The sequence below is a fragment of the Pterocles gutturalis genome, unplaced genomic scaffold (genome assembly GCF_000699245.1).
Source record: "Pterocles gutturalis isolate BGI_N339 unplaced genomic scaffold, ASM69924v1 scaffold16985, whole genome shotgun sequence".
Lineage (NCBI taxonomy): Eukaryota > Metazoa > Chordata > Aves > Pterocliformes > Pteroclidae > Pterocles > Pterocles gutturalis.
In genome coordinates, this window is record NW_010141124.1 from 3,336 (window position 1) to 24,652 (window position 21,317).

The 21,317-nt window shown below is 37.5% G+C and overlaps 1 protein-coding gene across 1 annotated transcript in view; it reads left to right on the plus strand.

The window, feature by feature from the left end:
- IPO5 (importin 5) overlaps positions 1-18,967 on the plus strand; it is a 21,398-nt gene extending 2,431 nt beyond the window's left edge. Inside the window, exons 2-17 of the mRNA XM_010083926.1 lie at positions 92-216; positions 306-395; positions 484-657; positions 883-1,101; positions 2,294-2,377; positions 3,185-3,317; positions 3,418-3,539; positions 4,052-4,148; positions 4,631-4,803; positions 5,122-5,233; positions 5,836-5,891; positions 9,605-9,727; positions 10,333-10,552; positions 13,805-14,033; positions 15,589-15,730; positions 18,212-18,967. Coding sequence (XP_010082228.1) covers positions 92-216; positions 306-395; positions 484-657; positions 883-1,101; positions 2,294-2,377; positions 3,185-3,317; positions 3,418-3,539; positions 4,052-4,148; positions 4,631-4,803; positions 5,122-5,233; positions 5,836-5,891; positions 9,605-9,727; positions 10,333-10,552; positions 13,805-14,033; positions 15,589-15,730; positions 18,212-18,298 — 2,186 coding nt within the window. The 3' untranslated portion in view covers positions 18,299-18,967. The remainder of the gene's footprint in view (positions 1-91; positions 217-305; positions 396-483; positions 658-882; positions 1,102-2,293; positions 2,378-3,184; positions 3,318-3,417; positions 3,540-4,051; positions 4,149-4,630; positions 4,804-5,121; positions 5,234-5,835; positions 5,892-9,604; positions 9,728-10,332; positions 10,553-13,804; positions 14,034-15,588; positions 15,731-18,211) is intronic.
- The last annotated feature ends 2,350 nt before the right edge of the window (positions 18,968-21,317 follow it).

Consider the following 21,317-nt stretch of genomic DNA (forward strand, 5'->3'; position numbering starts at 1 on the left):
CCCAAAAAAAAAAAGATGATTTGTCTTTGGTGGTGCTTTGTAGTTTCCAAAATGAATAATAGATATTTATTTTCTTCTTGCTCATCTGTAGCTGACTGGCAATACAGGCATGCTGGCTTGATGGCGCTCTCAGCCATTGGAGAAGGTTGCCACCAACAGATGGAGGGAATTTTAAATGAGATAGTTAATTTTGTTTTGCTATTCCTTCAGGATCCTGTAAGTCTAATTCAATTAATTATTTCAGAATGTTTTCATTTCTGCTCTCGTGACTACTTGTTAACTATTTGAGGAAAATACTTTTTCAGCATCCAAGAGTAAGATACGCTGCTTGTAATGCTGTCGGACAAATGGCCACTGACTTCGCACCTGGTTTCCAAAAGAAATTTCACGAGAAGGCAAGTAGTAGAATAGTGTAAAAAAGAGTGGTAAGACTGTGTCCCTTTCAGAAACTTGTTTTTCTGAAATTAAACACTTCTGTTCTAGGTGATAGCAGCTCTTCTGCAAACCATGGAGGATCAAGGCAACCAGCGTGTTCAAGCCCATGCAGCTGCAGCACTCATAAACTTCACTGAAGATTGTCCCAAGTCGCTGCTTATTCCATATTTGGATAACCTAGTGAAGCATCTTCATTCCACTATGGTGATAAAATTGCAAGAGGTATAATATGCTGAACAAATTGCTTCACAGTGGGTGATCTGTCACGTACGAAGAATAAGTGTACCTGAACTAAGATGTCTGAAATAAGCCAGTAGATACATCTGCTGATGTTGTTATAAGCCGACAAGAATTAGCATACATACAAGAGGTTTTTTTAGATTTGGCATGCTTTTAAGTAAAATATGTGCTTTAGAAACATAATGCTTTATTCTTCCTCTTTCCAAGTTGATACAGAAAGGCACTAAGCTGGTTTTGGAGCAAGTTGTGACTTCAATTGCATCAGTTGCAGATACAGCAGAGGAGAAGTTTGTTCCCTACTATGACTTATTTATGCCATCTTTAAAACACATTGTTGAGAATGCTGTTCAGAAGGAATTAAGACTTTTACGAGGAAAGACTATTGAATGCATTAGCCTAATTGGTCTTGCTGTTGGTAAAGAAAAGGTAAGCTGTGGTGTTAACATGGAATTAATATTCACTTGTTAAGCATAGATATGTTGTTGCTGATCTCTGTTTGTCTTCATTTTTTTGTTTCTGAGGTAACTGTCTTTCTGAGGTAACGGTAAAAAATATTGCAGCTCAATTTATTCTTGTATTGAACAATGTTGAAAACAAGCTTTTTTTCTTCATTCTTGGGTTTTTTTTTTTTTGCCTTGAGAAATACTGGAGCATCTCATTTAGGTAGTGTCAGAATGGCAGGTAAAATGTATGTAGTTAAAAGGAAACAGCATTGTTATTTGTATGCGGATACCTGAAAAATTTTAACTGTGCTCGTTATAGAACTTGAAGTACTTGTTTGTCATGTGGCTTGATATATTTAGCAGGATGTTGATGGTAATAACATGGTAAGTTGGTTAAAATGTATCTGTAACAAAGTACTGAGAAACAACTGTGAAGGGCTGTATAAGAGTTTAAGTGATGTTCTCATAGCAAGTTCACATGGCTTACAGATTTTCATTTTACTGAGTGAAGAAAACAGAAGATCACAGTTGGAAGTAAAATAGTGTGATGTATGCAGTCCAAAAAAAAAAGCTAATAGCTCCCTCCACCCCCCAAAAATAAAATTAACAGCCTTTTGCTTTGACTTAGAAGGACTACCAGTAAACTTACCATTCATGCAACTAAATTTTAAACAGATTTTAAAATAACTAATGTTTAATAAATTATTCTTGGAGGACTGCTGAGAACATGCAGAGTGAAAAGAGGATAGGTGTAACATCACTGAGGCATTTGATGTGACCTAAAATATTACTAGCTCATGAGTAGTTCGTGCTGTCAGCTTTTATCCCAGTTCCATAAAGGAATCAAAATAGTAAGGAGGATATCTGGGAAGTTAGAATTGTTAGCTTATTTTTTGTGAGTATTAGTATTTATTTATGATGTTTTTTTATTTAAATAGTCCTCTGCTTTCAAGTATGTGAATAGAGGTACAGTGAAGCCTAAGATAAGACTGACTTGGTGAAGCTACCAGAAAAAGAACTTGTCACTTTTATCCACATTTCAGTCTATTCCCAGGTTTAGCTTGTGTCTTGATAGTACATTGGACTTAACATCAAACAGTTTAAGTGAGCATTTAAGTCTCAGAAATGTACCCTTTTAATTTGCTGTCAAAAACATAGTTGTTTCCTGTATCTAGTTTATGCAGGATGCATCAGATGTAATGCAGCTGTTATTGAAGACACAGACAGATTTCAGTGATCTAGAAGATGATGATCCCCAGGTATGTTAAAATTGTCTCTTTACAGTGCATAGCTCATTGGTTAGTATTAAAAATGTTCTTTGTACATGTGACATTTCCCCCCGCCATGTAATTACACCTTCAGACTAGTTACTCAACGTCTTACAAAAAACAGAGTTTGATTACCCTAAGATGGCCTTAGAATCTTTCACAGAAGTATGTTTAGGAAATAAGAGTTCCAGTACCTGCTGAAGAAATTTCAGCACATGAGTAGTCGCTCCTTGTCTATTAGTAACTACTTTTCTTTGTCACTGTATGACCTATTCCCTTGCTGTCACCTTCTTATACATAGTTCAACAAGACTTGTTAGACAGCTGTTCTAATGAGTGGAGAGCTATTTTGACTTGTACATCTGAAAACAAATACTCCTCTGAAAAAATAGTAGCAAAAATCCTTTTTGCTCTATTTCCTATTTGCAGGAATGTGTCTCAGTGATGTCGTTTAAATTCAGGAAATTATTCATTTCAGAAAGAAATTTACTTTTCAAGACAGTCATGAGTGCATTACAAGTACATCTTACACTGTCACATTTTTACATGTATAGCAACTTTGATCAGAGGTGCTGTGAATGTGTTGTTACAAATAAAGACTTGGGACAGCTCTTTTGAAGGTGCATTTCTATACGGATTGCATATTGGATGAGTTCTCTTTGAAATAAGTTCTATGCACTGCTGACAAATTCTTTTAAAAATTCTATTGTATAATGTTCTTCCTTTATGCTTTCCTTCTTAAGTATGCATTAAAATAAAACATGGGACATGAAAATTCTGACTCTGTTCTCTTTTGTAGATTTCTTACATGATCTCAGCGTGGGCCAGAATGTGTAAAATTCTTGGAAAAGAATTTCAGCAGTACCTTCCTGTTGTCATGGGACCTTTAATGAAGACTGCATCCATTAAACCTGAAGTAGCTCTTTTAGACAGTAGGTTTAAAATAATGTTTTGCTTGAAAAAGTACTGAAATTATTTTGTGGCATGTTTAGAGTGTTTTGGTTTTTTTTTTTCTCTCCCTCTGTGTAACAGCACAAGATATGGAGAATATGAGTGATGATGATGGCTGGGAATTTGTAAACCTAGGAGATCAGCAAAGTTTTGGAATTAAAACTGCAGGCCTTGAAGAAAAAGCAACAGCATGCCAGATGCTCGTGAGTAATAGGACAGTTTTGGTCTTCTGTGAATTGCTGGACAATCGAGTCTGAAGCCAAAATCTGTAATCAAAATATTCTTTATAGTATCAAATGAAATAACGCTGTTTGGATTAAGTTTGGATTTCAGACACTTTGTGGTTTACTTGATTAAAGATAGTTTCTTTAGTTTGGAGCTTCAATTTTTAAGATTAACAGTTAGTTTTCCTTTGTTAGCAAAACTTTTAAGGAATTGGAGATGTTAAAAGTGTAGTTCCTCTATGCAAATTTTGATGTTTCTGAATATGTTTTAAAAAATACACACGTGTACTAAGAGTGAGAACTCATGCTGCTATCAGGATTTCTTAAAATACCACAGTGGCGGGGGTAGATAAATGGATTATTGCATGTTTGTTTTAAATAAGTTAAAAACCCTTAAACTTTTAACAATCTTTCTCACCATTACATAGTTGAAAAATATTAGTAGCAGTTTTTTTCCCTTAAAAGTGGCACTTCCATGCTTTGTGTTTCAGGTTTGCTATGCAAAAGAGCTAAAAGAAGGATTTGTGGAGTACACAGAGCAAGTTGTAAAGCTGATGGTTCCCTTGTTGAAGTTCTATTTCCATGATGATATCCTATTAACGAATTCTACTGTGAAAATGGAAACTTAGTTTGGAAGAACCAACATTGTGCTTACTGTTTTCTTAAATGAATTGAAAGTGTTGGTGTTAAAATATTCTGTTGCTTTATAGCAGAAATTGTTTCTGAGAACGTTGCTTTACACACTATTTTAGGCAGCGTATCCTACTTTTTCACCTGATTTCTTTTTAGATAAGCATGTCTATAATGTTAAAAGCAAACAGCAGAGAAAGTGATGTTTGTGCCAACAAAGTGAAGGAGAACTTGAACAGCTTTTCTGTCATGGCCTGAAACAACTTTTAAATAGCAGACAGTTAAATTTTCTTAATCTGCATCTAATTAAGAAATCGAATGCACTGGACTGCAATAAAAGAATCAGTTTTAGATAGAAAACTAATAACTTCATTATGGTGGTGGGTGCTTAAATTTGAAGCACTTTATTATTTATTGTTTTATTTCCTTAATAATGAAACGTGTTCGAGTGGCAGCAGCAGAGTCGATGCCCCTCCTTCTTGAATGTGCTAGAGTTCGTGGGCCAGAGTACCTCACACAGATGTGGCACTTCATGTGTGATGCGCTCATCAAAGCCATTGGGACAGAACCAGATTCAGATGTTCTCTCAGAAATAATGCATTCTTTTGCAAAGGTAACTTTCATCCTTACAGATTTTGAGGCATTACTGTTCGTAGCCCTTACAGTAAGAAAGGGCATGTGTTTGATGTTCATTTAAATGGCTGGAAGAAATGCAAGGCTTCCTCTGCATGAATTTTTGTTTGACTATAAATATTGTTATAGCATTGATTACAATATTAATGTTCTATTAGTATTAGTATTATTTCCGCTAGTGATCACTTAAAGCAAAGCATGTATTAATATTCTCTGTGTGCTTAGATTTCATTTAGAAATGAAATCTAAACGTTCATATAACCTAAGGCTGAAAATCTGATCAATCTATTTTACCTAGTGCATTGAGGTAATGGGAGATGGATGCCTTAACAACGAACACTTTGAAGAACTTGGAGGAATATTGAAAGGAAAACTAGAGGAGCACTTTAAAAATCAAGAACTAAGACAGGGTAAGTTAACACAAATTCCTGTTAAGATGTGATAATAGCTGTTCTTTAAAGTAGAATTCCTAATAATTTCTGAACACACAGAAAAAACTTAGTTCATATTTGTGCAATTTGCATATTTATGTAAGGTAATTGGACTTTGAAACAACAGAATCCATGAGTTGTAAGCTCTGGGAGGATGAAGATGGCATCATTTGCAGAAATACTGTAGTTTAATCAAAAGTTGATGGACAGATTTACTTGAAGACAGTGTATATGCCTATGGTGTTGTCATTTCTGTGTTTTTTTTCATCTGAAGTCTTTGCAGTTTTCTTAAAGCAATGGTAGTTTCTTATTTCTATGGACTTTTCTTGTCCTTGTGGACAAGCTGGTGCATTTATTTCTGTTTCATGCGCTTTACACATTCTTAAACTGAGCTGTCTCATTTATACTTCTTGTTTTGCTGTGAAAGCTCTTTGAAGCTTCTCAAAATCAGAAAATTCCTGTTGCATCTTTAGCTGTTGTTTCCTGTTTTCTAAATTTGCTTCTGCATCATTTTTTCCCTTTCACAGGCTTCTTATGCACTTGCAGAAATGTAATGGTTTAATATTTGTTTTTTGATTTAGTGAAAAGACAAGATGAAGACTATGATGAGCAAGTTGAAGAGTCATTACAAGATGAAGTAAGTCGGTTTGGGGAGTTTTTCCACTCATAAAGCATGAGGATAGAAATACATCACATGGATATGCTATGCTACTCAGTTAAAGCATAGTGCATCCTCAGAATTATTTCTTCCTGGAAGAATGTTCTGTTACCGTATTCCTTCAAAACGTCTGGTAAGAAAAGGGTAACACTACATATGTGAATTAGAAAACAGAAAAGGTTTTTGTCCAGTATACTGAAGGAAGAAGTTCAGGATATGGCTCTTCATTTTCTTCATCCTCTTAAACAATTCTTGCATCACTTTAGTCTGCTGTCAGATGCTGTATCAGTGATAATCTAAGGCCTAGCCTTTCTGACTTTCTCTTTGTGGCTTATGACCTAGGTGGCACTTAACCTTGAGCATACCTCTGATACCTAGACCTCTGACATGTAAGGTCAGGAGCCTGTCTCAAAAATAATAGACCTAAAATAGTATCAAATTAGGGCAGCAGAATGAATAGCTGGCATAATGCGTTTGCTTACAAGAGAACACCAAAGTGACTATTTTCATGTTAAGGTACCAAAGTGACTTTTCAGTTTGAAGTGGAGGTGACTGCAGAAGAGATACGATAGTTCTATTCAATCATTATTGGTATGGGGAGAGTAATAAAGAATAATGTCACTGATGCTTATAACATGAGACATAAAGGGTACTCGGTAAATTTAAAAACTAGGACATTTTTTTGACACACATTACAGGTGTGAAACTTGTGAAGTTGAATCATGAAGCTTATTTACGTGAGTTTAACCCTGTATGTGGGCTCCAGAATATATGTTAACAGATCATGTACCCATATGGAAATGCTTTCTTGAAAAACAATGCAGTTCTTGAGCCCCTTTCCTTTGGGAACATTAGGCCAGCATTCAAAAGGATAGATTTCTGGCACCTACACGCTGCTTGGGATCAAAAAATAACAAAACTCGAGTTCTGAGACAAAAGCCTTCCCTGATTTTTCTTCCTTTCCTATTTGCATTGTTCACTGTTCATTCTTGTAGACAGTGAGTTAGGCGTTTATGTGTCACCCTGTAGTGATAATGAGAGAAAATGCTAGGAATCAGCAGTTTCAGAAAAGCTGAATCCTTACTCTGCAACAGAGTTGTAAGGCATTTTTTAAAATGCTTTAATTGATATTTGACCTTGCTGAAAAAGACTGCAAGGAAGACTTGTCTTCATTACCCTGTGAAAGTAGGAGTGGAACTAGACTGTCACTTGCCATATGGACAGAATTAACATATGGTAATAAATAACATTTGTATATACATCTTTGGTCCCGGAATATGTTTATGTAGCCTTTACCTCAAGGCAGCAAAAACATAAGGGAGAACAGAAGTCATGAAAGATACTCAAAGATTAGTTTCTGATATGGTCCTAGCTTAGGCAATAACTAAACTGCTGATACGAGAAGGGGGTAGGAGAAGGCATACACTAAGCAAGTGTTATGCTCTCCCCCTGAGCATCTGTTACCAGGTATTAGTAAACAAACAATACTAGGCCAGGTGGACCTTGTGGTGTGCTGTAGCAGTTCTCCATCTCTGTTTCCATTTGTGCGAATGTTCAGAGTTATTGCTTGAATTATGCCTTGACAACGGAGAAGTTGTCTAAGTAGGGAGGGTTTAAGTATCCGATTATGGGAAGCTGTCTGTTGCATGAGAAATACTTATTAGTTTCTCCCTAGGGACGAGAAACTAGCTGTATTCTGTTTTCCCTACCTGTTAAAGTATAAATGGATTAAAGGAACCATATGGAGTACAACAGAACGTGCTTTAAAACAAAGATAAAGGGTCTTCCGAACACAAGTGTGTCCAGGGAATAATCCTTATTTGCAGATATAACATGAATTGATAGCTGAATGTGAGCCAAGGATCTTTACTTCATCAGTTTGATCCATTAATTGGGCAAGGTGAAAAATTAACTTAAGCAATGAGAGGCAAAATTAATATTGCCTGTATTTTTGCCACAATCTTGTGTCACAAAGGCAGTTATCCAGTGACTTTTCAATAAAAGCTTGTTAGGTTATCTGTTAACGTACAGAAGAGGAAAAGGGCCTTCTGTCTTCTGTAAAGGGAGTCCATTGAAGCAGTAAATTTGCACAAGGCAGTGTTTGTCTTCATAAAATTTTTCTGTCCTGAACCAAACCTTCAAGTCCTAGGTAATTGGGTACTAGCAATCCACTTATATTTTTAAGAAGCGTAAAAAGGAGGATTCTGGGAACTTACCAGCCATTCAGTCTCATTCTGTGCCTGGTAAGGTGATGGAACAGATTTTTCTGGAAGCTTTCTCAAGGCACATGGAAGACCGGGAGGTGATTAGAGGCCGCTGACATGGCTTCACAAAGGGCAAATCATGCCTGACTAGTCTGGCAGCTTCTATGATGAGCAACAGATGTCATCTGTCTTGACTCCTGTAAGGCCTTTGACACAGTCTCACACAACATGCTTGTCACTAAATTGGAGAGATATGTATTTGATAGATGGACTATATGGTGGATAAGGAATTGGCTGAATGGTGGCATCCGGAGAGTAGTGGTCAACGTCTTGGTGTCCGAATGGAGATCAGTAACAAAGGGCGTACCTCAGGGGTCTGTATTGGGACCAGTACTGCTCTATATCTTTATTAATGGCATAGGTAGTGGGATTTAGTGCACCCTCAGCAAATTTGCTGACGACACCAAGATGTGTGGTGCAGTTGATATGTCGGAGGGAAGCGATGCCATCCAGAATGACGTTGACAGGCTTGAGAGGTGGGCCTGTGCAAACCTCATGAACTTTCAACAAGGCCACGTGCAAGGTCCTGCACCTGGGTTGGGGCAATCTCCGGTATCAATATAGATCAGTATAAACTGGGGATTGAATGGATTGAGAGCAGCTGTGTGCAGAAGGACTTGTGGGTACTGGTGGATGGAGAAATTGCACATAAGCTGGTAATGTGCAGTCTCGGACCAGAAAGCCAATTCCATCCTGACTGCATAAAAAGAAGTGTGGCCAGCAGGTCAAAGGAGGTGATTCTCCCTCTACTCTGCCCTTGTGAGACCCCACCTGCAATACTGCATCCAGCTCTGGATTCTTCAGCACAAGAAAGACATGGACCTGTTGGAGCAGGTCCAGAGGAGAGCCAAGAAGATGGTCAGAAGGCTGGAGCACCTCCCATATGAGGACAGGCTGAGAGAGTTGGGGTTCTTCAGTGTGGAGAAGAGAAGGCTCCGTGGGGACATTATAGCAGCCTTCCAGTAATTAAAGGGGGCCTACAGGAGAGATGGGAAGGGACTCTATCAGGGAGTGTAGTGACAGGATGAGGGGTTATGGTTTTAAGCTGAAAGAGGGCAGATTTAGATTAAATGTTAGGAAGAAATTTTTTTTTACTGTGAGGATGGTGAGACACTGGCACAGGCTGCCCAGAGAAGCTGTGGATGCCCCATCCCTGGAGGTGTTCGAGGCCAGGCTGGATGAGGCTTTGAGCAACCTGATCTAGTGGAAGGGTGTTGGAACTAGATGACCTTTCAAATTCCTTCCAACCCAAACCATTCTATGATTAGACCAAGAGTTGAAAAATAGTGTACTTAAAAAGATTGTTTAATTATTTGATTTTGTAAAACCAACTTTATTCCATTATTTTAGAGACCTTAGCATTTAATGTGACTTCCAGAATATTAAAGAACATTAGTCTTAATGTGAGTTGTATCCTTTTCCTATCAGGATGACAGTGACATTTATATTTTGACTAAAGTATCAGACATTTTGCACTCAATATTCAGCAGTTATAAGGAGAAGGTACTGCCATGGTTCGAAAGACTACTTCCGCTAATTGTCAACCTAATTGTAAGTACCGTGCTTGCTTTTAATTTGACTGATTATTTTTTTCTGTTGTGCTAGTAGGCTTTCCATGCTGGAATAGTAGAGAACTTGGTGGATAGAATGTAGCAATTACTGTTTTACAAAATAGAGGGAGCTGAAGGTTTACTCTGGATCAAGTAGCAAGTTGTTGCCCTGTGCTTTTTTGAACAACTGCTCTGCTGTGCTGCTTCTAATTTCTGTGTTGCAAGACCCAGAATCATTGACACACACAACTGTTTTCAGAAGTTTAACTTGCCTGGGAGTGTCTGACATTTTCTAAAAGGGATTTCAATAAGGTGGCCTAAAAAGTGTTGCAGACTAGTGGGGAAAATTAAGACTGAAATAGGGGTAAAGGATTTAGTCTAAAATCATTATTATTTTAAGTAGCTCACCTGGATTTTGCTTTGTTTATGGTATTGCTGCAACTATCACTACAGAAAATCATGTCTTTGTGGGACTAAATTTAATCCAGGAAGAATTTAACAAAAACACTAGACCACTGTTACTATGATTGTTTTATTGATATAATCATTGACTGTACAAAATTACTGACTTTATGGTGGCTTAAATGTTACGTGGTTTTGATGCAGTGTCCACATAGGCCATGGCCAGACAGGCAGTGGGGGCTGTGCATCTTTGACGACATTGTAGAGCACTGCAGCCCCTCCTCGTTCAAGTACGCTGAATACTTCCTGAGGCCAATGCTACAGTCAATATGTGACAACAGCCCAGAGGTTAGGCAAGCAGCTGCCTACGGCATTGGAGTTATGGCACAATTTGGTGGTGACAGCTATCGTCCTTTTTGCACAGGTACATACATGCATCTGCTAAAAATATTTGTGATTGTGAGAAGCAGGGGGGCTGGGAATACAAATTGTTCACCTTTTAGTTGATGACGTCTCTTCTCTTTGGCAGCGAAACAGATTGCCAGTATGACCTGTGTGGCAAACTGATGATGATTAGTGAAGTGCCTGAATTCTTTTGGCTTTCTATGATGTTCTGCGTAGTAGCATTTGTTGCAGGACTTACTGCTTAGCAAACTTGATATACATATTTTTTTTAAAATATGGTCTACCATGCAAATGTTGATTTAATAAAAAAATACCTTTCTGGTACACACCTGTCTCATAGTTGCTTCTTAATACTAATGTGGTTACATATTAATGCAAAACCCTTTAGATGTTTGGAAAAAATAAGGAGTAGCCTAGAATGCAACTAATGTGGCTATCTGCTGTCCCATTATGTAAAAAGAAGGAGCCTAATTTCTGTGACTAAGAAATGAAAGGAGAATGCCTATCGGAAACATTTTGTCAGCTTTCTTTCTGAATGTTGCGTGTTTCTCTAAAACTTCAAATCTGTCTTGAATTTCAATAAATTATTGTCTGCTGGCACTCTTCTTGCCGGTTGACAAATTTTGCACACTAGAGAGGTTTTTTCCTTTTTTAAGAAAATACTTAGCTCTTTCAACTATTTATTTATTTCACATGAGTCTTAAATGAAAGCTGAATTAAATTATGTAAGAAAATAAGAACCATGTGATAGGAATAAATTAGAGCTTTAACACAAGCCTTACCAACATCAGTAGAGGTTTTAATTTTCATTGTCACATGGCGACAATTTAAAATTGTCTAGAAAAATACTTCCTAAAAGGGGTTTTTGTGAACTTTTACATAAAGTTTTTGTCTTGCCCCAGAACTAGAGGCCTAGAGACTGGGATCAAGATCATTCTGATTTTGGAGTTTTGAGGGGTTTTAGCATCTGATGAAGTATAATTTTATTTTTCATTCAGTAGGCTTTATCTTGGTCCACTTAAACTATGTAGCATCTTTGATCCTTTTCTTTGTATTTTGACAAATAATGCTTGATTCAACCCAGACACCTGGGTTCTCCTTCAGTTGGATGTTTAGGCAAAATAACCTTTTTACATTACAGCATACAACTTATTAGCAGGCACCTTAAAAGTATATAGAACTACTTTTGTATGTGCATGAAAGAACCTTGCGGTTTATTTTAATAGATGAAGATGTGCTGTGATTAGAAACCAAGTAAGCCAATGGCATGAGCTTTCTACCCCATAGATTTTACTGTCTTCTCTGAAAACACCATGTTTGTGAGCTTTTATTTATAATTAATTTCTTTACTGATTAATATATAGCACTGGCATATTCTATTGCAAGTTTGCAGCAGTATGTAAAGACTCGAGACTATTCAGAAAAAGCAAATGTATTAACATGAGCATTTTGGGGAAGAAATACAGGAATATGGGGAGAACTTGTAAATAGCAAAAGAGGTATGTTATGATGAAACAAAAAGAATTAAAAATGGAATTAGTAAAGAAATTGAAGGAAAAACCACAGCAAATCAAGTAACTTTCTAAATGGGGTTACAAGGTTACAATTTATGTGGCTGTCAAAATTGCTGCTATTTCCTATGATGGTGGAAGAATATAATGAGGTATTCTCTATGAATATTGTATTAGTCAACTGCATGTGTTTCTTCCTAAATTGTACCAGTGGCTTCAAAACTTTTGGTGGTGAAAGATGTCTGAGCAGTCAGTCCTTGCGGAAAAAAAATATTATTATAGAAGACGGTCTTTTATAGTGAAAAGGGTTTTTAGGGATCATCTATCACAACACCAACGTGAGAACAGATGTATTTTCTAGACAAGAAGAAAACTCAGCTGCTAAGCTGTAGGGGGAACCCATACTGATTCATTTTCATGCCTTCCTAATCTAATGGCTGCAAGGACACTCACACCTAGAGAGTAATCCATTAGTGTTAAGGAATATGAGGAAACACAGATGAGATTTAGCTTCAGCAGTCATGAAAACCTGTGGTATAAAATGCAGACTCAGTTTGCCTAGACATTGTAAACTTCTATGAAACAAATTGTACTTTGGAGAAAAGTCCACCATTGTTATCTTGCATTCAATACACAACCTAATGGGTCCGATGACCAATGTTCCTGCAGTTCTGTAATGTTTATCAGTCCTATCTAGTTTAGGGTTAATCATATTTTTCCATAGCTGCTAAATTCCTCAAAAATCTAGTTCAGTGAAGTTAATATAGCAAGTGTCATTGTGTATTCCTTAACTGCAAACCTGCTACTTACTCATCACAATGAAGTAGTGTGAGATCTCGCTCTTCCTCAGTAATTGGAGTTATTTTGAGGTGTTCTTTCTGCACAATTCCACAACCCATTTTCTGTGCTGATATAGAATTTCACAGCTTTAGCATTATATTTTTAGCAGAACACAAGGACAATTGTTCGTGCATGCATGTGTAGTGCTCTGAAGTCTGTATAGACACTAGTAACTAAAAACATGACGTTAAGGTGCATTTAGAAATGTGTATCTGGCTACCTGCACAACCATTAAAAAAAAAAAAAAGTTGCTATTAATGTAGCAAGAAAATTGGCATTTTTCTTTGATGTTTGATTTTTACTATCTAAATTATGCCAGGTGGATTCACCAGATGAGATTACTCTTACGAGCTTTTCCTAGTGCACCTTTTAGTGGTGGGAGGTGTGTATGTGTATGTACATCTGTATATTTATATATGTATATATGTGTATGCAAGCAATAGGTGTACAGCAGGCATACACTGTAGACAGGTGCTGCAGTCCAAATTAATGTGAATGTCACTGTATTAGTGCTTTTTATCATCCAGTGTTTATAGAACGTGTTAGATTTAAAAGACAATGCTTGTTACCTATGTTTTTACTATAAATTACTACGTCTTGTATATTGTAGGTTACATAACTTCAGTTGAGACACCGGAAGATTTTTTTTTTTCTTCTGAACTTCTAAAGCAAATCCAAACTTTTGCAGGAGCTGTTATCTTTTGTTTCCTTGCATAGCTTATCTGTTTGTTTTTCATATGATGATTATCGAGCAGGGAAGAACCTAGAAGTAATGGAACATTGGGATGACTGGATTTTGGTGGCTGGGTCACAAAAAAACCCTGTTTTTAATATGTGCAGTAGTCTCATGTAGAATTTGTGATGTTAAGAAAATATAACTTGTTTATGCATTAAACTTAATTCTTGTGTTTAACTATTAGAGGCGCTTCCATTGCTGGTGAGAGTCATTCAGTCAGCAGATGCCAAAACCAAAGAGAATGTCAATGCAACAGAGAACTGCATTTCAGCTGTAGGAAAGATAATGAAGTTCAAGCCTGACTGTATAAATGTTGAAGAAGTCCTGCCACACTGGTTATCATGGCTTCCACTTCATGAAGATAAAGAAGAAGCTGTTTATACTTTCAATTATCTGTGTGACTTAATTGAGAGGTAAGGCAAAGTCATAACATAAATGCAGAAAGTAAGCCTGTTTGCAGGTTCTTTCCTTGCAGTCGTTTTCCAGAACTGAGAAACTGCCAGGTTGGTCTGCATATGCTTTAGAGAAGATAATTTGTAATGACAGAACTGAGCCTTCCATGATGTTAATGCTGTTTTTTAAACAGTTGGTGTTCTCATTCTAACTAGTGTTTGCATGGCTTGAAAAAATTCCTGCCTGCTTTATATGTACATGATGGGAAAGGATCAGCTGGGAACTTCAACAGAAGATTTCAGGAAAATTTTTGATACTCTGCTTACATATCAGCATAAATAACTGACCAGGTCTTCTTATGTAAGAGCAGCACAGATGCCCTTTGCAGCCTTCGTTTCATAACCTTTTAAAGTAGCTTTGCATCTTTTTGCTTTCCAGAAGCTTGAGTATCAACAAAACAAATTATGAAGTAGAGAAATAATACAGGGAGTATAATACAGGGAGGAATTTATATTCATGGTACAGTGCTATCTCCCTAAATATAATAATAGTAATTTCAGTTAGTATTGTTCCACAGCCTGTTCCTTAGATTTGTTCTCTGTCCCATAGGTTAATGAAAAAAAGATAATCTAGTGTGGGTGCAAGTTGCACTTCATAATTGAGTGGAGGAATGTCAGCTTCTGAATCATTATGTAGCAGCCATGTTCTGGCTGACAATGTATTATATCTTAGTAGAAAAGTAGAAAGGAAATAGCTTTCCTACAGTCTTCCATACTATGCGAACACCTTGTATCTTGATGCTTTACTAAGGCAAGGTCTCAAAATGGCTGCTGGCAACTGCAGTCCCTATGCTGGTAATAATACAGTTATGTAGAGACATCATAATAATACCGACATATATGTATACACACATGTATATAGAAATTGGGAATAACAGTACTAGCACACTTTTTTACCCAGCTCTGTGCAGGTGGCTCAGCCTTGCTACGTACTTCTGGCTCTCTGTCCATCTTGCATTCACAGCTTCTGCGTTCCAGCAGCGGTAGGTGGCAGGGCTGGAAGTAGATCATGTTTTCTACCCAGATCCCTGGTTGCCAGCACTCCTTTACTTCAACACTTGGCTGGGAAAGAGGGAGCAGAACTGCTTACTTGCTGTGTCAGTGAGAGTGCTGGCAAGAAGCTGAAATCACTGGTGCTCCTGACGCCAGTAACACAACCTCCTCCCCCCCTTGCAGCACTGAGAGGGAGAGGAATAAGCCCTTTTAGGCAGGGTATTTCTGTCACACTGTTTACAGTTCCATCTGCATGGAACTCAACAATTCTGTAAAGTTCAGAATTTCTTCCTGATAAAGTGTAGGCTGATGAAAGGATCAGCTGGTTAAATATTAACAGGAGAAGGGAACATTCTGTCAGCGGGCAACAAAGCTGTTCATACTTATTCAGCTGAGTGAAACTTACATGTAAATAAGCAGGTTTAGAGTAAGATATTTCAAAATCACTCAGCTGAATGTAAAATACATTAAATTTTTTAGTTAAACATTAACTTATTTGTAATATATATTTTGATTTTAACAGCAACAACCCAGTTGTCCTCGGTCCCAACAACTCTAACCTTCCCAGAATATTTGGTATAATTGCGGATGGTGAAATTCATGAAGCTATTAAACAGGAAGATCCATGTACCAAGCGGTTGGCTAATGTTGTTCGCCAAGTGCAGGTAAATAAATGCTTGCTTGGGTATAAAGGGAACATTTAGAATCTACTTTTAGAAGTAACTGAACTGTTAAACCAATTTTGAGAGCCTTGTCTCCTTGGAGAATAATGCTTCAACCAGTGATCCTGCAGATCCTTGGACATTCTTTGAACCACTAATGGTAAAACTTAGTAGTATTTGCACTGGAATAATGTCTGTCTCTTTTGATAAACTTCAGAAGCTTATTAATTAAAAAAAAAAAAAAAGAAAAACAAAACAGTGTTTTAAGGTATATGCAGCTAGTTGGTTAACATGCTAGCCAGTATTAGTTGTTTATGGGTTTTGGGTTGTTTGGGGTTTTTTTTTAATGAGACAAAAATTAAAATCTGGAGAGAAATCTACCTGTCTCTATCAGTGAACTGTACTGCAGGATCGATCCAATATGTAGTTCCTGTAAGGGTCACCAGCATCCTGTGGTGACTTACTAATACAGCAGAGGCTTGGGATCTTTGCTGGAGTATGAGTGCAAACCACAAATAATTTTACTACTGCCCTCTTTAATCCAGTGCAAATATAGGTGGCTGTTCAATGTTTTCCTCTAACTTTGGGGAACTGCCTCAGGGTTCACTTCCTTTATGCCTTAATGAGTACTTACATTGCTGGGTGATGAGGATGTTCAAATATTTAAGATGCACCTCTCTATAGTGTTGTAAGTGGTAGTTCTCATAGGGTAGATCTGATCCAGGGCCAGATGTTATCAGGTGGACGTACTTGACGGGTGCAGCACTGAATGACAGCAGGTAGTGTGCCTGGAAAGCATATAGCTTATAAAAATGCACAGAGGATTTGGAGCAGCAGCTGTTCAATTATCATCCATTCTACCTGGCATGATGTGGCAAAACTCAGGTTCAAGAATTTTAGGAATACTTGATTTTGGAAAGGATTCACTTGGATGAGTGTATCAGCCTGTGAGATCCATTATGTCTGTCAGGAAATGACTTTGTTAAAAATGTGAAGGCATAGAAGCAATGAAATCAAAGTTTCAAAGTGAAAGTGGTGTAAGTGGCTGCTCTAGATTCTGGCTGACAGATATGAATCTTTGCTGTCAGTAGTTAAAGTCTGGGTATTGAACTTGTTATTAGTGTATGCTAATGTGTTTGTTCACTTTACCTTAAATGTGCAATGTTAGTTGATTTTTTTTTTTTTTTTTAACAATACTGTGGCACATGCATGTATAGATTAGCTGTGTATAGCAAAGTCTTGTTTTGGCCAGGAATGATGGGAACATAAGATGGAAACAAGACTTCTGCATTTACCTTCATACTAGAGGTGGTGGGGGGGCAATCTTAAAGGTCATGGGTTTTTTTTAAATATAATTTTATTTTACTGTTACCAATCCTGTCTCTCTTTACACATAGTACTTTGACTTCAGTAAAACACTGAAAATGTTTTATACCATGGTAGGAGCTTTAAAGGCTGTGTAGTTGATAACGATCTGTTGCTGCTTCCCAGATTGCAAAAGAGACTTTTTTTTAATGATCTCAGTAAACTTTTCCACTGCCAGCATCTGACGTGAGTACCATTGTGGTCATAACTGGAACTAAATGTAAACTTTTTTGCTCATGCTTAAGTGTTCTCAGGCCAGAAGTATTTCAGTGTATTGTCTCAATTTAAATTTAAAGACCTACAGCCAGTCACCTGCAGTTTTTTTTACTATCATTGCTCTTCTAAAGAAGGCTGGGTGCCAGTTGCTTCCAGCTTCTGTTGATAAGTGAATAAATACTTTTTCCCAACCTTTTTTTTTTAATTTTCGGCATTTTCTGGTACTATTAGAACCAGTCCATACTGTCGGTGACTTTAAAAGCTAACATCTCATCAGAGGGCTGTGGCAGCACAGGTGAGGTATACTGAGGGGCAGGAAAGTGTGGGTTTACATTTACCCAATAGATACTGTGTACATTCTCTTCTCTCTGGGAGGTAATTTACCATTCCTTTCACTAAAGAGTAACACCATGTGTTGGCAGCAGAACTTTGCACGTGCACACACAGTGTAGCATGTCATGCTGTAATCCCAGTGCTCCGTTCCTCTGAATGTGTTACTGGTGCACCGGTGCCCAAAAGATACTCTCATGTTTAGGGGTGGTTCAGTTTTGCCTGAAATTGATCTTTTAACTTTAGTGCAAAATGGAGCAAATGGCTTAGGCTCTGGTTAACTTAAGAGTGTCAATTGTCATTTGACCCACTTAGTTATAGGGAGTTCCAGGAGTTTCAAATCAGTTATGCTGGTGCTATTTAACCAGAGTTTGCCGCTGTTTAGCATTTTAGAGCATCTCTAGTTGGACCTGCGTAGGACTGTGTAACTGAAAATTTCAGCCTGTTCTCTTTGGCATACATATTACAGGGATAAACCCAGTGAATGTTGAGCTGTGTAAACATATGAAAGTTTAGCATGTGCCTTAGAAGCTTGTCAGCCTGCCTAAAGACAACTTCTCATTTGTTTTCTAGACGTCGGGAGGACTGTGGACAGAATGCATATCACAGCTCAATGCAGACCAACAGGCAGCCATACAGGAGCTCCTGAACTCTGCTTGAAGGGCCTTAATTATCATCTGCAAGAAAACTAACTCCAAATAAACGTTTACCCTATTGTTTAGGTTTCTTTTGTTTCTTTTTTGAGTAAAACCAGAACTGTAGTGCATGTAGGCCATTCTTCTGCAACCTACAGGCAGTGGCAGCAGGAAGAAGCATTCTTCCAGAACGGTGTTCAAATCGGTTTTTATCCCACAACATGGAAGAAGTTTCCTGTAAGCCCTACAATAGCACTGAAGAGTATTTTTCTAACAGTATAAGCCATCCATATGATGGTGAAAGGGAAACGAGTTGTTTTCTCACTAGACATAATGAATTAAACAGCTTTAAGACCTTGTATTCAGCAGTAGATGTACGTTATAACAGATAAACGTTTCTCTACATCTGGTGTTAATTGTATTAATTGGAGTGTGAGTCTTTATAGGGTAGAAAGTGTCCTTCTGCCCAACAAGTTAGTAGATCAAAAGATGAAAAACTGAAGACAAACATCGAGCATGAAGACCTCATTGATTGCACTTTCAGATTCCCAAAAACAACTTGTACAGTGACTCAATGAGGAAAGCTGTTCAGCTTCCAGCCCTTGAATGTGAAGTCTCTTTGGCATGTCTGACAGTATCTCATTCACTCCTCAATAAATGACATTGAAACACAAGAAGCTTGTGTAGAAGTTCAGTGATGTGTGGTTCTTTTAATTTCCTCTTGTGAAAAGATGCAAGTAACAAACTATAAAAGTCATGGTTTTATATTTAAAACTTTGTATATTGTTGCCTATTACAGATTTTTATGCCGGTTTGTTTCTTGACTTTTTAACAAGTTTTTCACCCAAGTGTGTAGAATGGAAAATTAATGGCATTCCTTTTATGACAGTAAATTTACATATCTTGACTTAAAATGTTTTTTGTGTTCAGATGCAATTGCATTTCATGACTTATAAAATATAGTGTTGTTCCAGCTGCAAGTGTACAACATGATCTGGCAGCCAGTGATACTGTTACAGTAGTCTGTGTTTTGTTTAAAAAAAAAAACAGTTGATAGCCTGACCTGAAAGAATCAAAAAACTTTTCAGGTCTTTTTGGTACTGCAAGAGCAATACATCATTTACTAGCTAACATACCAGCAAGCATAAGCAGAGTATCTGATTTCTAACAAAGGTGAGTGAAGTTTTTGTGCTCTATTACTTTGAAGATGTTAGTATACGCATTGATCTTCAAAAAACTTCAGTTGTTTACTGAAGTGTTCTTCAAGTCAATCTCAATGGTCTGTTAAAAACATAAAAGTCTTTTCAAAGAGGGTGTAAGTTTTCTTCCTTTATAACAGGAAAAGGCAGAACTTTACATGTAAAACTTCTCTCTTACTGACAAATAAACTTAGTTTTGCCTTTGATTCAGGTTTCAAAAAAAAACCTTATACAGAATGGGCTTATCAAAAACTCTGTAGGACCGTCACATCCAAACATTTGTGACACAAACTGCCTTAACCATATGGGTTGTCACTGTAGTTTGAAGTATTCTTTATTTGAATTTTCCTTCAGTCTAAAACATTTAAGTTTTTCCCTGCAGCTTGCTTTCTGTACTTGTTCTCAAAGCTTCAGCCTTTTCCCTTTTTTGGATTACCACTATGTGGAGAAAATAGTAGCACATTTAGTATTTCCCTGAAACAGCATCAGCTTTGTTTCTCTGTAATGTAAGAGAGCAGCATCCAAGCTATTCTCCTAATGGACCAACTTTAAACATCTTTTCTTCCTTTCAGTCCAGGTTAATGAGAACAAATAGAGACAGGAGATGGGGTTGTCCTGTGTGCCAGAGCCAGCACAGAGCAACTTCGTGCAGTTGCTTCTACCTTGTTAACAATCATTATCAAAGGAAAGGACACAGTGAGCAGCTGTCCCAGCCTGACGGCGGGTCAGTTCCAGGGAGTACCTGGAGGTCTTGTCTTGCCTGTTCCCACTGAACTTGCCAGGGTTAATACTATTTAAAAACTGAATCACTAATTTTAGCTTTTCAGGTTCCTTAATAGATGCTTACAGGAATACAAAATTCTTAAGCACCCAGTGTTGATCTTCCACAGCACTGAAGTGCTCTCGCCCAAAAAAAGTATAGTAGAACAGTAGCTTTATCTGGAGCTATAAAAAAAAAAACCAAAAAAAAAACAAACCCAAAACCAGAAAAACATCCTTAGGAAGGAGCTGAACTAATTTAACCATGGTACTGGTATGGGAAGGGTCATAGTTTTATTTCAACTATTTTTCCTCAGTGTAGAACTCTAAATCATGTTTTATCAAAATGGTCAGCCATTGCATTTGGTAAAGAGATGTAGCTGATGTGGCATAAAGAGCGCCGCAAACAGTAGCGGTGCTCTGCTTTGGCAGAACAAAGAGGTACTGAATCCACCCTGCATGTCCAAGCAAAAGTATTCGAAGTTGTACTCGGTAACAACAGAAAACAAACTAGAAAACTTCACAGACTTTGGACACAGTGTTTAGTATTGCAGTTTCATTAGCTTATTTAAGCATACAATAGTAACTAGCGTTCAGGAGCAGTGTCTTCAAAAGTAGTTCATCTCCTGAAGCTTTGGTGAGTTCCCATTTAAACTCTCATCTGTTCTTATTGTTCTGAAGGTGAAACTACTTGCTTTTTGTTTGCGGCTCTGGGTTGTTCATGGAAGATACTAACGCAGATAAATGTCTAGTCTCCTTTGCCTGGCTTTCTCTGCAAGATCCCCCTGAGAATCCTGTGCAAAATCTGAGTAAGAAAGCGACTTGCAGACTTCATGTTTTCAACACAGGGTTTGTGTACTGCTGTGGCACTGTCACTGCTTTTTCTCTGCAGAGACTTCAAAGTAATGCTGAGCACAAGGGCTGCTATTCCCCAAGCATAGAACATTTGTTACTATGCCAGATGTTGTCTGTTCTCTACATGTCTAGATCTTTCAGTCTCATGGATGGAGTACATGCATGAGAGTAAGATGTGTTGCACAGTTGGAAATTTTTATTAAATAATGAAGGAAGGTGAATTTCCTGATA